The sequence below is a fragment of the Anomalospiza imberbis genome, chromosome 28 (assembly GCF_031753505.1).
Source record: "Anomalospiza imberbis isolate Cuckoo-Finch-1a 21T00152 chromosome 28, ASM3175350v1, whole genome shotgun sequence".
NCBI classification, from domain to species: Eukaryota; Metazoa; Chordata; class Aves; order Passeriformes; family Viduidae; genus Anomalospiza; species Anomalospiza imberbis.
This window is the reverse complement of record NC_089708.1, coordinates 1686627-1703649: the sequence shown is the minus strand read 5'-3', so window position 1 is coordinate 1703649 and position 17023 is coordinate 1686627. Positions and strand designations below refer to the sequence as shown.

General features: G+C 61.5%; 2 protein-coding genes across 4 annotated transcripts; one reads left to right on the top strand and one right to left on the bottom strand.

Annotated features, from left to right (window-relative positions):
- Positions 1 to 1366: 1366 nt before the first annotated feature.
- POLR3D (RNA polymerase III subunit D) lies at positions 1367 to 11051 on the bottom strand. Of its 3 annotated transcripts, none has more exons than XM_068174457.1 (9): positions 10911 to 11051; positions 8148 to 8304; positions 7956 to 7999; positions 4721 to 4866; positions 4516 to 4643; positions 3553 to 3724; positions 3223 to 3470; positions 1756 to 1908; positions 1367 to 1572 (listed from the first exon to the last, which is right to left on the bottom strand). In XM_068174457.1, the coding sequence occupies exons 2-9, from the start codon at positions 8301 to 8303 to the stop codon at positions 1450 to 1452; spliced, it is 1170 nt and encodes a 389-aa protein (XP_068030558.1). In that variant the 5' UTR covers position 8304; positions 10911 to 11051; the 3' UTR covers positions 1367 to 1449. The 3 variants fall into 3 exon arrangements, with proteins under 3 accessions (XP_068030558.1, XP_068030559.1, XP_068030557.1); XM_068174458.1 differs by having other exon boundaries at positions 4516 to 4640; XM_068174456.1 differs by lacking the exons at positions 4516 to 4643; positions 4721 to 4866; positions 7956 to 7999; positions 8148 to 8304; positions 10911 to 11051 and adding an exon at positions 3845 to 4466 and having other exon boundaries at positions 3553 to 3753.
- Positions 11052 to 11721: 670 nt separating this feature from the next.
- On the top strand, positions 11722 to 16273 carry PHYHIP (phytanoyl-CoA 2-hydroxylase interacting protein). The gene is made up of 5 exons (XM_068174459.1): positions 11722 to 11973; positions 12979 to 13162; positions 13865 to 14039; positions 14695 to 14812; positions 14928 to 16273. Exons 2-5 carry the CDS (start codon positions 12998 to 13000, stop codon positions 15460 to 15462), a joined length of 993 nt encoding a protein of 330 aa, XP_068030560.1. The 5' UTR covers positions 11722 to 11973; positions 12979 to 12997; the 3' UTR covers positions 15463 to 16273.
- Positions 16274 to 17023: the final 750 nt, after the last annotated feature.

Sequence of the window (17023 nt, the reverse complement as noted above, 5' to 3'; positions counted from 1 at the left end):
GGAATTTGGGGGGGTAAAATGGGATGGGGTGGGAACGGGGGCAATATGGGACGGGCAGGAAAGGGTTAAGGTGGAATTTGGGGGGTAAAATGGGATGGGGTGGGAACGGGGGCAATATGGGACGGGCAGGAAAGGGTTAAGGTGGAATTTTGGGGGTAAAATGGGATGGGGTGGGAAGGGAAGGATGCAATGGGGCAGAAGGGGGAATGAGATGGAATTGGAGGGGTAAAAGGATGGGATGGGAGGGGATGGGATGGGATGGGATGGGATGGGAAGCAGGGATAATGGGATGGGATGGGAAGCAGGGATAATGGGATGGGGTGGGGTGGGGGGATAATATGGGATTGGGGGGTAAAATGGGACGGGCAGGAGAGGGTTGAGATGGAATTTGGGGGGGTAAAATGGGATGGGGTGGGAACGGGGGCAATATGGGACGGGCAGGAAAGGGTTAAGGTGGAATTTGGGGGGTAAAATGGGATGGGGTGGGAACAGGGGCAATATGGGACAGGCAGGAAAGGGTTAAGGTGGAATTTGGGGGGTAAAATGGGATGGGGTGGGAACGGGGGCAATATGGGACGGGCAGGAAAGGGTTAAGGTAGAATTTGGGGGGTAAAATGGGATGGGGTGGGAAGGGAAGGATGCAATGGGGCAGGAGGGGGAATGAGATGGAATTGGAGGGGTAAAAGGATGGGATGGGAGGGGATGGGATGGGATGGGATGGGATGGGATGGGATGGGATGGGAAGCAGGGATAATGGGATGGGATGGGATGGGATGGGAAGCAGGGATAATGGGATGGGATGGGATGGGAAGCAGGGATAATGGGATGGGAAGCAGGGATAATGGGATGGGATGGGGCAGGAGCGGGGATAATTTGGAATTGGGAGGGTAAGGTCAGATGTGGGGGGGTTAAGATGAGATGGGGTGGGAGATCAACGTGAGAGGGGCAAGTGCAGGCCCAGCCCTGCCCAGGTGGTCAGTGCCCCCATCCCTGCTCCCTGCCCAGGCGCTGGTGGCATCCAGGGAGCTTTGGCTCCACGCTGACAGCCCTGTCACCCCCCCAGGACAGGGTGGGGGTCCCCGAGTGCCCCCCACCCGCTGCAGCCACCCCCAGGGACCCCAAGGCCTTGCAGGGCCCAGCAGAGGTGACAGCAAGACTGACACAGGGGGAAAAGAGGTTTTATTCCAGGTTTTTCCCCCAGGACGTTTGTCCTGCTCCCACCAGCGTGTCCACAGAGCTGGGGGACACACCAGGGCCTCCCACACCCCGAGATTCCTGTTTGGCACTGGGGGGAAGCCGCTGGTGTGGGGGACACAGCCGGACACCCTGCGGGGCTGGCAGGAGCTGGCTCTGCCCCACACCTGCACGAGCCCCCTCCCCACGTCCCAAAGGCACATCTGGAGGGGCTGAGGGCCCGTCCCGGGGGCTGGGGGGCCGGGACCCCCTTGGCTACCGGTGCCGGTGCTCCAGGAGAGCCTCGAAATCCGGGGAACAGACGAGCTTGTGCCTCACGTGGCCCAGCACAATCATCTCGCCCGTGCGGTTGTCCCCGATGCCGACGGACACCAGCTCCTGTTCCACGGGGCAGAAACACCCGTGAGCAGCCCTGGGAGATCCCAGTGCTCCCAGAGGGGACCAGCAGGACCCTTCCCCACCGTTATCACAGGGAAGGGAGGCCCAAGAGCCAGCACGACGCCCTGAGGGGTTAAACTGGGGTGAAACCCCCCGAATGGGGTCCCGGTGTCCCTTCCATACCTGTAGGAAGGAGCAGGGGGTGCCCATGGTCACGTCCAGGGTGACCTTGCCCAGCACCAGCTGCACTTTTCCTGACTTTCGGATGAGCAGTTTCCCCACCTGGCCCTCGGGGAGGTCGGCCAGGGTGCAGATGTTCTCTGCCTGCTTCGCCTCCTGCCACGGCACAGCGGGGCTGGGATCAGCCCTCGGGACTGGGATCAGCCCACTGGGACTGGGATCAGCCCTGGAGACTGGGATCAGCCCACTGGGACTGGGATCAGCCCACTGGGACTGGGATCAGCCCACTGGGACTGGGATCAGCCCTCGGGACTGGGATCAGCCCACTGGGACTGGGATCAGCCCTCAGGACTGGGATCAGCCCACTGGGACTGGGATCAGCCCTCGGGACTGGGATCAGCCCACTGGGACTGGGATCAGCCCTCGGGACTGGGATCAGCCCACTGGGACTGGGATCAGCCCACTGGGACTGGGATCAACCCTGGAGACTGGGATCAGCCCACTGGGACTGGGATCAGCCCACTGGGACTGGGATCAGCCCTTGGGACTGGGATCAGCCCTGGAGACTGGGATCAGCCCTCGGGACTGGGATCAGCCCACTGGGACTGGGATCAGCCCTGGAGACTGGGATCAGCCCTGGAGACTGGGATCAGCCCTGGAGACTGGGATCAGCCCTTGGGACTGGGATCAGCCCTTGGGACTGGGATCAGCCCTGGAGACTGGGATCAGCCCTTGGGACTGGGATCAGCCCACTAGGACTGGGATCAGCCCACTGGGACTGGGATCAGCCCACTGGGACTGGGATCAGCCCTGGAGACTGGGATCAGCCCACTGGGACTGGGATCAGCCCACTGGGACTGGGATCAGCCCTGGAGACTGGGATCAGCCCTCGGGACTGGGATCAGCCCACTGGGTCTGGGATCAGCCCACTGGGTCTGGGATCAGCCCACTGGGACTGGGATCAGCCCTGGAGACTGGGATCAGCCCACTGGGACTGGGATCAGCCCACTGGGACTGGGATCAGCCCTGGAGACTGGGATCAGCCCTCGGGACTGGGATCAGCCCACTGGGTCTGGGATCAGCCCACTGGGTCTGGGATCAGCCCACTGGGTCTGGGATCAGCCCACGGGATTTGGATCAGCCCATGGGACAGCACAGGATGGGGTGGAAAGGACACCACGGGATGTGGGGGACAGTGACACCATGGAATAGAGGGGACATCACAGGATGGGGTGGAAAGGACACCACGGGATGGGGGGGACAGTGACACCATGGAATAGAGGGGACATCACAGGATGGGGTGGAAAGGACACCACGGGATGGGGGGGACAGTGACACCATGGAATAGAGGGGACATCACAGGATGGGGTGGAAAGGACACCACGGGATGGGGCAACATCCTCGTGGGCTTGTGGGAGACGACACCACAGAAGGGGAGGGGATGAGGGGACACCCCCACCGTGGCCCTACCTGGCTCTTCTCCTGCTTCACCAGCAGCACCTGCCCGTCCTCGCTGTGCAGCTCGGATTTGCTGGGTTTGGAGTCATGGCTGGGGGGCTGCCCGGGCAGGGTGTCGGGGAGCTGCAGGAACACCAGCTCCTCCTCGGCCGCCAGGCTCAGCCGCTGCAGCAGCTCTGCCGCCGACACATCCCGCGGGAAGCCGGGGGGGCCCTTGGGCTGGGAGGGCCTGGGATCCTCCTCACGCGGCTCTTCCTTCACTGCAGAGGGGCTGCATGGGCACGGGGAAAGGGGGACGCCCCCAGCTTGTCCCCGCTGTGTCCCCAGCCCAGCCCAGCCCACCTTTCACCGCTGGCGGGTCCAGCTCCATCTTCTCCTCCTTGGAGGCAGGGAGCCATGGCTGCGTGTCCTCCTGCTCTGCCACCTCCTCCTTGAAGAGCCACCCCGAGTGGGCCAGGGGCAGCTGCACCGGCTTGTTCCGGATGTCGTTCTTCAGCCCCGGGTCATCCAGGAACTGCGGGGACAGGCAGGGGACACTCAGCACTGCCGCAGTGGCACAGGGGACACTCAGCACTGCCCGGGTGATACAGGGGACACTCAGCACTGCCCTGGTGGCACAGGGGACACTCAGCACCATCCTGGGGGCACAGGGGACACTCAGCACTGCTCCGGTGGCACAGGGGACACTCAGCACTGCCCTGGTGGCACAGAGGACACTCAGCACTGCTCCGGTGGCACAGGGGACACTCAGCACTGCCCTGGGGGCACAGGGGACACTCAGCACTGCCCCGGTGGCACAGGGGACACTCAGCACCGCCCTGGTGACACAGGGGACACTCAGCACTGCCCTGGGGGCACAGGGGACACTCAGCACTGCTCCGGGGGCACAGGGGACACTCAGCACTGCTCCGGGGGCACAGGGGACACTCCGCACTGCCCCGGTGACACAGGGGACACTCAGCACTGCCCTGGGGGCACAGGGGACACTCAGCACTGCCCTGGCGGGCACAGGGGACACTCAGCACTGCCCGGGTGACACAGGGGACACTCAGCACTGCCCCGGTGACACAGGGGACACTCAGCACTGCCCGGGTGGCACAGGGGACACTCAGCACTGCCCTGGGGGCACAGGGGACACTCAGCACTGCCCTGGTGACACAGGGGACACTCAGCACTGCCCGGGGGGCACAGGGGACACTCAGCACCACCACGGGGACACAAGGGACAGTCAGCCCTGCCATGGTGACACAAGGGACACTCAGCACCCCCCGATGACACCAAAGCCACCCCGCCATGCCCACTGACATCGTCCTTCTGCAGCATCCGCAGGATCTGCTTGGTCTCCTCGTCCGTCTCCCTCTTCTCCTTCTTGATGTTGATGATGTGGGAAGGGCCGAAGTCGGACACGTCCACGGTCCTGTCCCAGGAGCCTGCTGGGGACACGGCAGCAGCCCGGGGTCACCCCAAGGCGGGACCCCCCCACAAAAACCCAGAGGGAAGCTCCCCTTACCTTTCTTCTTCATCATTTCAGCAGGGCCCTGCTCGAAGATGGAGTGGGACTGGATGACCTCGGGCCGGTTGCGGCCCCGGCCGTGCCCATCCCGCTGCCGCTCGCGCTCCTTCTTCTCCTTCTTCACCGACACGTCCTCGCGGGGCCTGGGGGCACAAGGGGCACAGGGGGCACAGGGGGTAAAGGGGATACAGGGGGCACAGTGGGTACAGTGGGCACAGGGGGTAAAGGGGGCACAGGGGGCACAGGGGGTAAAGGGGGCACAGGAGGTACAGAGGCACAAGGGATATAGGGGGCACAGGGGTTACAGGAGTACAGAGGGCACAAGTGGCACAGGGGGCACAAGGGACACAGGGGTCACAACGGGCACGGGGGACACAGGGGTCACAACGGGCACAGGGGGCACAAGGGGCACAGCGGGTACAGGGGGCACAGCAGGCACAGGGGGTAAAGGGGATACAGGGGGCACAACGGGCACAGGAGGCACAAGGAGCACAGGGGGCACAGGGGATAAGGGGATACAGGGGGCACAGGGGGTACAGGGGGCACAGCGGGCACAGGGGATAAGGGGATACAGGGGGCACAGGGGGTACAGGGGGCACAGTGGGCACAGGGGATACAGGGGGTACAGGGTGCACAGGGGGCACAGCGGGTACAGGAGTACAGGGGGCACAAGGGGCACAGGGGGCACAGGGGACACAGCGGGCACAGGGGGTAAAGGGGATACAGGGGGCACAACGGGCAGAGGGGGCACAAGGAGCACATGGGGCACAGGGGATACAGCGGGCACAGGGGATAAGGGGATACAGGGGGCACAATGGGGCACAAGGGGCACAGGGGAAACAGGGGATAAGGGGACACAGGGGGCACAGGAGGCACAAGGGGCACAGGGGGCACAGGGGGTAAAGGGGATACAGGGGGTACAGGTGGCACAGGGGAACAGGGTGCACAGGGGGTACAGCAGGTACAGGAGTACAGGGGGCACAAGGGGCACAGCGGGCACAGGGGACACAGCGGGCACAGGGGATAAGGGGACACAGAGGGTACAGCGGGCACAGCACCCCCAGCCCTGCCCCACGGCCCTGCCCGGCCACGGCGGGGTCGGGAGGAGACCCCGGGACAGCACCCGGAGGTACTTGTGTGGATATTTGGGATATTGGTATGGATATTTGGGATATTCATATGGAATTCTGAGAATTTCCATGGATATTTGGGATATTTATATGGATTTCTTAGATATTTATATGAATATTTGGGATATTTATAAGGATATTTGGGATATTTCTATGGATTTCTGAGAACTTCCATGGATATTTGGGATATTTCTACAAATTTCTGAGAATTTCCATGGATACTTGGGATATTTCCACGGATATTTGGGATATTTATATGGAATTCTGAGACATTTATATGAATATTTGGGATATTTCCATGGATATCTCAGATACTTCCATGGATATTTGGGATATTTATATGGATTTCTGAGAATTTCAATAGATATTTGGGATATTTATATGGAATTCTGAGATATTTATATGAATATTTAGGATATTTCCACGGATATCTGACAATTTCCATGGATATTTGGGATATTTCTACAAATTTTTGATAATTTCCATGGACAATGGGTATATTTCCACGGATATTCGGGATATTTCTATGGAATTCTGAGACATTTCCATGGATATTTGGGATATTTATATGGATATTTGGGATATTTATATGGAATTCTGAGATATTTATATGAATATTTAGGATATTTCTATGGAATTCTGAGACATTTCTATGAATATTTGGGATATTTCCACGGGTATCTCAGACATTTCCATGGATATTTGGGATATTTCCCTGGATATTTGGGATATTTCTATGGATACCTGGGATATTTCCATGGATATTTGGGATATTTCTATGGATTTCTGAGATATTTATATGAATATTCGGGATATTTCTATGGAATTCTGAGACATTTCTATGAATATTTGGGATATTTCCATGGGTATCTCAGACATTTCCATGGATATTTGGGATATTTATATGGATATTTGGGATATTTCCATGGATATTTGGGATATTTCTATGGAATTCTGAGACATTTCTATGAATATTTGGGATATTTCCACGGGTATCTCAGACATTTCCATGGATATTTGGGATATTTCCATGGATATTTGGGATATTTCCATGGATATTTGGGATATTTATATGGATTTCTGAGATATTTATATGACTATTCGGGATATTTCTATGGAATTCTGAGACATTTCTATGAATATTTGGGATATTTCCACGGGTATCTCAGACATTTCCATGGATATTTGGGATATTTCCATGGATATTTGGGATATTTATATGGATATTTGGGATATTTCTATGGATTTCTGAGATATTTATATGACTATTCGGGATATTTCTATGGAATTCTGAGACATTTCTATGAATATTTGGGATATTTCCATGGGTATCTCAGACATTTCCATGGATATTTGGGATATTTCCATGGATATTTGGGATATTTCCATGGATTTCTGAGATATTTATATGAATATTCGGGATATTTCTATGGAATTCTGAGACATTTCTATGAATATTTGGGATATTTCCGTGGGTATCTCAGACATTTCCATGGATATTTGGGATATTTCCATGGATATTTGGGATATTTCCATGGATATTTGGGATATTTATATGGATAATTGGGATATTTATATGGATATTTGGGATATTTCTATGGAATTCTGAGACATTTCTATGAATATTTGGGATATTTCCACGGGTATCGCAGACATTTCCATGGATATTTGGGATATTTCCATGGATATTTGGGATATTTCCATGGATTTCTGAGATATTTCTATGAATATTTGGGATATTTCCATGGGTATCTCAGATATTTCTATGGATATTTGGGATATTTATATGGATATTTGGGATATTTATATGGATATTTGGGATATTTCCATGGATATTTGGGATATTTCTATGGAATTCTGAGACATTTCTATGAATATTTAGGATATTTCCACGGGTATCTCAGACATTTCCATGGATATTTGGGATATTTCTATGGATCCCCTCTCCCTCCTCCCTTCTCCCGACCGACCAGGCCCAGTCCCCCGCAGCCTCCCCGGGTCACAGAGCGCTCCAGACCCCAACCCATCCCTGTGCCCCCCCCTTTTTTCCCCACGGGGACCCCCCTGCTGGTAAAGCCCCCCTGCCCCGCGTGGCCACTCACTCCTCCTTGATCTTCCTGCTGATGATGTTGGGGGCGAAGGTTTTCTGTGGGCAAAGCAGAGGGGGGAAAAAAAAAATCATCCCCAGACCCCCCCCACGGCGGGCTGTCCCCACCCACCCGCCCCAGAGCCGCGCTGGGGACACGGAGTGACCCCAGTTTGGGGATAAAAAGGTGGGGGTGGGGGTGTCTCACCTTCTTGACGCCCCCCAGGGTGAGGTCTCGGGAGCGGATGGAGGGCAGGCGGCCGGGGCTGAGCGGGGGGGCAGCGGGGCGCCGGCCCAGCACCCCCCGGAGCCCCGGGCGGAGGCTGCCCGGGGAGCCGGAGCTGCCAGAGCCCCCCTCGGCCATCCTGCGGGGAGGGGGCACGCTCAGGGGGGGCTCAGGGGGGTCCTGCACCCCAAACAGGGCTCAGTGCTACACACACCCCAATAATGAACCCCAAACAGGGCTCAGCGCTACACACACCCCAATAATGAACCCCAAATACAGCTCAGGCCTACACACACCCCAATAATGAACCCCAAACAGGGCTCAGTCCTACACACACCCCAATAACAGAGCCCAGCACCCCAAACAGGGCTCAGTGCTACACACACCCCAATAACGGACCCCAAACAGGGCTCAGTGCTACACACACCCCAATAACGGACCCCCTGCACCCCAAACAGGGCTCAGTGCTACACACACCCCAATAACAGAGCCCAGCACCCCAAACAGGGCTCAGTGCTACACACACCCCAATAACGGACCCCAAACAGGGCTCAGTGCTACACACACCCCAATAATGAACCCCAAATACAGCTCAGCGCTACACACACCCCAATAACAAACCCCAAACAGGGCTCAGTGCTACACACACCCCAATAACAGACCCCAAATACAGCTCAGTGCTACACACACCCCAATAACAGAGCCCAAACAGGGCTCAGTGCTACACACACCCCAATAACGGACCCCAAACAGGGCTCAGTGCTACACACACCCCAATAACAGAGCCCAGCACCCCAAACAGGGCTCAGTGCTACACACACCCCAATAACAGAGCCCAGCACCCCAAACAGGGCTCAGTGCTACACACACCCCAATAACAGAGCCCAGCACCCCAAACAGGGCTCAGTGCTACACACACCCCAATAACGGACCCCAAACAGGGCTCAGTGCTACACACACCCCAATAATGAACCCCAAACAGGGCTCAGTGCTACACACACCCCAATAACAAACCCCAAACAGGGCTCAGTGCTACACACACCCCAATAACAGATCCCAAATACAGCTCAGTGCTACACACACCCCAATAACAAACCCCAAACAGGGCTCAGCGCTACACACACCCCAATAACAGAGCCCAGCACCCCAAACAGGGCTCAGTGCTACACACACCCCAATAACAGAGCCCAGCACCCCAAACAGGGCTCAGTGCTACACACACCCCAATAACAGAGCCCAAACAGGGCTCAGTGCTACACACACCCCAATAATGAACCCCAAATACAGCTCAGCGCTACACACACCCCAATAACAGAGCCCAGCACCCCAAACAGGGCTCAGTGCTACACACACCCCAATAACGGACCCCAAACAGGGCTCAGTGCTACACACACCCCAATAACGGACCCCAAACAGGGCTCAGTGCTACACACACCCCAATAACGGGCCCCAAATACAGCTCAGCGCTACACACACCCCAATAACAGAGCCCAAACAGGGCTCAGCGCTACACACACCCCAATAATGAACCCCAAACAGGGCTCAGTGCTACACACACCCCAATAACAGAGCCCAGCACCCCAAACAGGGCTCAGTGCTACACACACCCCAATAACGGACCCCCTGCACTCCCAAACACAGCTCAGGAAATGACCCCCTGCACCCCAAAGACAGTTCAGTCCTACACACACCCCAATAATGCACCCCCTGCACCCCCAAATAGGGTCCACGTGTAGCCCCCTCCCCTGGGCTCCCACCCCCCCAGACACCCCAAACCGGACCCCCCTGTCCCCCTCCCCACGGCTCCCACCCCCCAGACACCCCAAACCGGACCCCATTGCCCCCTCCCCAGAGTTCCCACCCCCCAGACACCCCAAATCGGACCCCCTGTCCCCCTCCCCAGGGCCCCCACCCCCCATACACCCCAAACAGAACCCCCCTGTCCCCCTCCCCAGGGCTCCCACCCCCCATACACCCCAAACCGGACCCCCTGTCCCCCTCCCCAGGGCTCCCACCCCCCAGACACCCCAAACCGGACCCCCTGTCCCCCTCCCCAGGGCTCCCACCCCCCAGACACCCCAAACCGGACCCCCCTGTCCCCCTCCCCACAGCTCCCACCCCCCATACACCCCAAACCGGACCCCCCTGTCCCCCTCCCCAGAGCTCCCACCCCCCAGACACCCCAAACAGAACCCCCCTGTCCCCTCCCCACAGCTCCCAGCCCCCCAGACACCCCAAACCGGACCCCATTGCCCCCTCCCCAGGGCTCCCACCCCCCAGACACCCCAAACCGGACCCCCTGTCCCCCTCCCCACAGCTCCCACCCCCCAGACACCCCAAACCGGACCCCCCTGTCCCCCTCCCCACAGCTCCCACCCCCCATACACCCCAAACCGAACCCCCCTGTCCCCCTCCCCAGGGCTCCCAGCCCCCCCCGTTCCCCCCAGCACCCCCTTGTCCCCATCCCCCGGTGTTCGCACCCCCCTGACCCACTCACGGCCCCCCAGAACCCCCTCGCAGCCCCCTCCTCACGGGCCTCACACCCCAGGGCCCCCCTGCGCCCCCTCCCCAGGGATCTCAGCCCCCTCCTTGTCCCCCTTTACCCCCTCTCACCCGTCTCCCCAGCACTCCCACCCCCTGGTACAGCCCCAAAGCGGACCCACTCTCCCCCCGCTCCCCAGGGGAAGCACCCCTCAGGACCCCCTCGGCCCCCCAAAAATCCTCCCCCGCCACGCCGCCCCTCACCCTGCCCGGGCAGCCACGGGCTCGCCGCCCCCACTGCGCACGCGTCACGCACGGCGCGCCCTTCCTGAGGCGACGCTGCCGCCGCCATCTTTGCTGAGGGCACGGCGGGCTTGGCAAGGAGCTGCCATCTTTGTGGTTGGCATTGCCCGATCCAGTGTGAAGGCGGCGGCGCCATCTTTGTGACGGGCAGTGCCCGGCTCTCCGGACTGGGCACCGGGGGTAGCGCTGGGGGGGACATTTTTTGGGGGGTCGCTCTGCTTTGCATTTAACACCCTCACGGGATTCCTGCAGTGCGACCACCCCCTCAGGGTCCTCTGCAGCCCCACAGCCGGCACCCCCACTGAGGGGGTTCATGCGTGGGCACCCCCTCGCAGAAATTTGGGGGGCAATGAGGTTTTTGGGGTGCTCTCCCACCCGAAAAAAGCTTTGTCCCTTCAAGAAGGGTGTTTACTACGGGCAAAGCAAAAAGTCCGTCCGCCCCCCGTGGGTTCTGCACCCCATTCCCGCGGGGGGTGCCGTGTGGGTACCAGCATTCCCACGCACCTCATCCATCCCATTTTTGGGGCCGGTGGGGGGCTGTCCCCATTGTCCCGCAAGCGGCACAACCGGGACACCCTCCCCCCACCCCGGCCCCAAAAATGGGGGGAACAGGCAGAACCTGCCCCCCACCCACCCCCAATCTGCACCCACATCCCACTCTGCCTCCATCACCTGACGCCGCACGCATCCCTCCATGCCATTGGCAGAACCGGGAGGTTTTTCCTTCCTCCCCCTTCTCTCCCAGCTCCTTGGATATCTATTTTTCCCTTTTTTTTTTTTTTTTTTTTTTTTTTTTTCTCTCTCTCCTCTCCCTCCTCTGGAGGGTGTTTGCTATTTCCGAGCTGGCTGGGAGGATCCCAGTCGCATCAGCCGCAGGCAGCGACGCGGCATCGCCGGGTACCACCTCGATCCCTCCGGCATCCTCCGTCCTTCCCGCTTGGATCAGCCCCGCCGGGGCTCTCCGTCCTGCCCTGCCGCTCCACCGGCATCCCCGCGCCTCCCGGCAGCCCCCCGGCACGGCCAGGTAAGGGCCTCACCGGCACGGTGACACCGGAGCAGCCACCAAACCCCGGTGGCGTTGGGGCGACATGCCGATGGCATCGCCGAGGGATGCCCGGAGGGCAGGGGGACACGGGGGGCACGGCGTGGCTGAGGGCTCGTAGGGCACATGAGGCACCGGGGACACGGTGACACGATCCAGCTGGCACAAGCCCGGTGCGGAATTCCTGCGCCACCGCCGGGCACGGGAACGGGGCAGCGAGGTGGCACCTTGTCCCCAGAGCGGTGACCTTCTGCCGTGCCCAAGGGCTTTGGCGGGGGGGACGCGCGGCTTTGGGGTGCCTGGGGGTGCGGGGGGTCTGCGCAGATGGGGGGGACACGTGGCCGTGGGTGGCCGTGGGTGCCGAGTGACGGGGACACGCACGGCTGAGCCCGGCGTGGGTGGCCGTGGGCACACGGGAGGTTTGGGGGGGGGGGGGGGGGGGGCGGTGGCACGTTGGCAGCCCCGCGGTGCCACGGCTGCCCCCGCACAAACCCGGGCTGAAAGGTGGGGGGCACGCTCGCTTCCAGCCCCCCGTTCCCGTGCCGTGGATGTGACTCCGTGTCCCCCCTCCACGAGCATCGCCCACCCCCAGAACGCCTTCCTGGGGGTGCAGGGAAACTGAGGCACGGGCCGGGGCAAAGGCGGATCCAGCTTTTCCAGTGCCTGCGTCCAACCCTCCCCTCTCCCAGCAACTCCCTCGGCTCTCCCCTTGTTTTTCTTTCCCCACCCGGTGTTGAGCAAACCCCGAAACGCCCGCTGGCGTCGCGCCGGGGCCCCGCGGCACCCGGGGGAGCGGCCGGGGCCCCCGCACCCGACCGGGCTTGTTCCCGGCGTCCCGCTGCCTGCTCCTGCCTGAGCTGCCTATTCCTGGCTCCCGGCCGCTTTCCCACCCCAGTGCCATCTGCTCGGCCGCGGGCAGCCTTGGCAGCGCCGGCGTGGGCAGCGAGAGGGGGCTCGGCACCCCCAAACCCCGCGCTGTGCCCGCAGGAGCTCAGCCCCTCCGGCCATGGAGCTGCTCTCCACCCCCAAAAACATCGAGATCAACAACATCACCTGCGATTCCTTCCGCATCTCCTGGGCTATGGAGAAGGGGGACCTGGAGAGGGTCACCCACTACTTCATCGACCTCAACAAGAAGGAGAACAAGAATTCCAACAAGTTCAAGCACCGGGTGAGCCGGGGGAGGACGCGGGACCCCCTGCCCGGGGAGAGGAGACGCGGCTGGGAGGGAGGAACTGGCTCTTAGCCCTCTCTAGTGCTGAATTTGGGTCATTCCCCTCACGGGACACGCTGGCGGAGGAGACTGGGATGGGGATCGGGGGGTGACGGACCCCGCTGAGCCCCCGCGGGGGAGCTGAGCTGCTCCGGCTCCCCCTCCCCGTGCTGCGAGTCACTAATTCGGGCCGTTTTTAGCAGCGCCGTTGCCACGGTGATGCTATTTAATGTTTAACATTATTTTTTTCTCTCCTCCCCAATAATAAGGGGTGGGGGGGTGGGGGGTGGGATATTTTTTTCCCCTCTATCTCCCGACTTCAGCATCCGCCGTTGCCACAGAAACGGCTCTGCACTGCGGAGCTGCTCCGTGGCCTATTGACACCGCGAGATGCCACCGGGAGCGGGGGCACCCCGAGAGCACCCCCACCTCGGGGACCCTGCGTCCCCATCGCAGCAGGGACATGTCTGGGGACAGGGGCGGGGGAGCGCTGTGGGCACAGAGGTGGGGGGGCAGCCCGAGACGCGTCACCACGGTGTTTTGGGGGGTCTCCGTGGACATTTTGGGGGGGTGTGGTACCCGGCAGCATCCCCGCGGCGCGGGGTGGGGGTGCGGGGGGGGTGGGATGCTGTCCCGCCTGACCCTCACCGTTCGGAACAGGATGTCCCCACCAAGCTGGTGGCCAAGGCGGTGCCGCTGCCCATGACGGTGCGGGGCCACTGGTTCCTGAGCCCCCGCACCGAGTACAGCGTGGCCGTGCAGACGGCGGTCAAACAGAGCGACGGCGAGTACCTGGTGTCCGGCTGGAGCGAGACCGTGGAGTTCTGCACCGGGGGTGAGCGGGACCGAGCCGGGAGGGACGATGGGGGCGTTCTCGGGAGCCCCGAGAGAGGATGGGGGCGATCCCAGGCGCCGGGAGCTGGGAGGAGGACGGGGGCGATGCTGGGAGCCAGGAGGGAGGACGGGATTGATGCTCCTGGAGTCAGGAGCTGGGCCGGGGGATGGGGAAGGTCCCGGGAGCTGGGAGGAGGATGGAGGCGATGCTGGAAGCCGGGAGGATGAGGAGGACAGGGGCAAAGCTCAGAGCTCCCAAGAGGGAGGATGGGGTTGATGCCTGGAGGTGGGAGATGGAAGAGAGAAGGGGGCAATGCCTGGAGCTGAGAGGGAGGACGGGGATGGTGCCTGGAGTTGGGAGCAGGGAGGGAGAACAGGGGCGATCCCAGGAGCTGGGAGCAAGAGGGCGTCAGTGCTGGGAGCCACGGGGGAAATCGGGGGTGATGTTGGGAGCCACAAGCCGGGAGAGAGGATGGGGGAAATGCTGGGAGCTGGGAGCCCGGAGGAGGACGGGGGCGATGCCGGGAGCTGGCACAAGCCGGGCCGGTTGGAGCGGCAGCTGATGAGTGGGAGGCAGGAGGTGCGGGGAGCTGCGGGCAGGGATGGGCTGCTGGAGGGGGATGGAGACGCCCTGATGTCCCCGCGCCTGTCCCCAGACTACGCCAAGGAGCACCTAGCCCAGCTGCAGGAGAAAGCAGAGCTGATTGCCGGCCGCATGCTGCGCTTCTCCGTCTTCTACCGCAACCAGCACAAGGAGTATTTCCAGCACGTCAGGTACCCCCGGCCCTATTCCCCACGCTCCCCGCTCCCAGAGCGCATTCCCTGACCCTGCCTGTGCCTGTCTGTGTGTCCCTCCTCCTCCTCCTCCTCCTCCTCCTCCTCGTGGCAGGATGCACTGCGGGAACGTGATGAAGCCGTCGCTGAAGGACAACAGCGGGAGCCACGGCTCGCCCACCAGCGGGATGCTGCACGGCATCTTCTTCAGCTGCAACACCGAGTTCAACACCGGGCAGCCCCCGCAGGACTCGCCCTACGGCCGGTACCGCTTCCAAATCCCGGCCCAGCGCCTCTTCAACCCCAACACCAACCTCTACTTCGCGGACTTCTACTGCATGTACACCGCCTACCACTACGTCGTGCTGGTCCTGGCGCCCAAGGGCTCCTCCGGGGATCTCTTCTGCCGGGAGCGCCTTCCCCAGCTGGACATTTCCTCCAACAAGTTCCTGACGTGCTGCGTGGAGGAGGGCGAGCTGGTGTACCGCCACGCCCAGGACAGCATCCTGGAGGTCATTTACACGGAGCCGGTGGACCTGAGCCTCGGCGTGCTGGGGGAGATCAGCGGCCACCAGCTCATGAGCCTCTCCACCGCCAACGCCAAAAAGGACCCCAGCTGCAAGACGTGCAACATCAGCGTGGGGCGTTAAGGGGCGAAGGCGGGCAGGGTCGGGCAGGGGGACGGGCGCTCGCCGCGGGGGCTTCTCCCACGGACGCTGGTGGGTGGAGGACACGGGTGGGCTCGGGAGATCCGGGCGGTGCCCCGAGGAAGGAGCCGGCGGGACGCTGGTCCGGCAAGGAGGCAGAGCCCGCGCCGCTGTGCGCCCCGAGGGAAGAAGCCTTCATCTCCTGGACTGGCCGACCAGCAGCGTCCTCGCTGGCGTGAGCCCCGCGCTCTGCCCTGCTCCGCGCAGCCGCTGCGGGACCCCCTTCCCCTCCGGCGTCCCCCGCATCCCCCCGCCCCAGGCTCACGCAGCTCCCAGGGAGCCCCGGCCCTGCCAGCCGGGACTGGGGCTCCCCGGCCACTCCAGGGGGTTCAGGGATGTATTGGAAGCACCCCCCGGTTTTGAACTGCTCCCGGGGTCGGGGGGTGCTCAGACAGGGATCCCCGGCCCCGCCGGCGCGGGGCTGCAGTGGCGTGGGGGACCCTGGGCGTGCCCCCGTGTCCCGTCCCTCTCTGCTCCGCCACCCTGCACCACCCGAGTCCCCGGCCCCGCGGCCCCGGAGGCAGCCGGAGGAGCCGGGGAAGGGGAGAAGGGATCTGAACCCCCCTCCCCGTGCCCCCCAACCCGCCGCCCCCCGCATGAGCCGTCGGCAGCATGGCGCTTGCGTGCGGCCCCCCCGGGGTGCCCGCCCCCCGTCTCTGTGTCCCCCCTGCACGCTGTACAACAACCGGCTTCCCGTCCCCGAGCATCCCTGTGCTGTGCTGGAGGTGTTTCAATAAACTCTGTGCGGTCGCCACCGGCCGTGTCACGCGCCTCTGTCGCCCACGGGACCCCAAGAAGTGGCTCAGACCCTCCCCACCCCCCGCCCCGATCTCAGGGGAAGGGGGGATGGGGCTGGGAGGGACAAGGTGGCCCTCGCCAGCGCTCAGAAAGGTTCAGTTTGGAAGGGCCTGGAGATCACCAGGTCCATCCCACCTGCCCAGGCAGGGTCACCTGGATCAGGTGGCGTAGGAGCACGTCCAAGTGGGTTTGGAATGTCGCCAGAGAGGGAGACTCCACCCTTCCCTGGGGCTGTCCCAGTGCTCTGCCACCCTCCATGGAAAGAAGTTCTTCCTCAAGTTGAGGTGGAACTTCTGTTTTTGTTTACGGCTATCGCTCCTTGTCCTGTCACTGAAAAATTCCCCGAGTTCTGCACCCACTTTTCCCCAGGGAGACAGAAAACCCCTCAGGATGAAAACCCCCGGTGCCCATCCCGGTTCTGTCTGGGCAGAGCCCCTGTGGAGCATCCCAGCCCTGGCACAAAGAGGGAGGAGAAGCCTCCCCGTTGCACCAGCAGCGAGCGCGGGATGCAGGAGGGGTCGAGGCACGCGGGAGCACGCGGTGGGCGCGGGGGCCGTGTCACAGCCCACCCGCCATCTGCCACCGCCGGCTGGAGCACGCGGTGGGCGCAGCACGTGGCACCCACCCACCTCCCGGCGGGTGCTCTTCTGCCTCAGAGACACCTCAAAATAAAGGTGTGGGGGGAGAGAACCCACCTGCAGAGCCC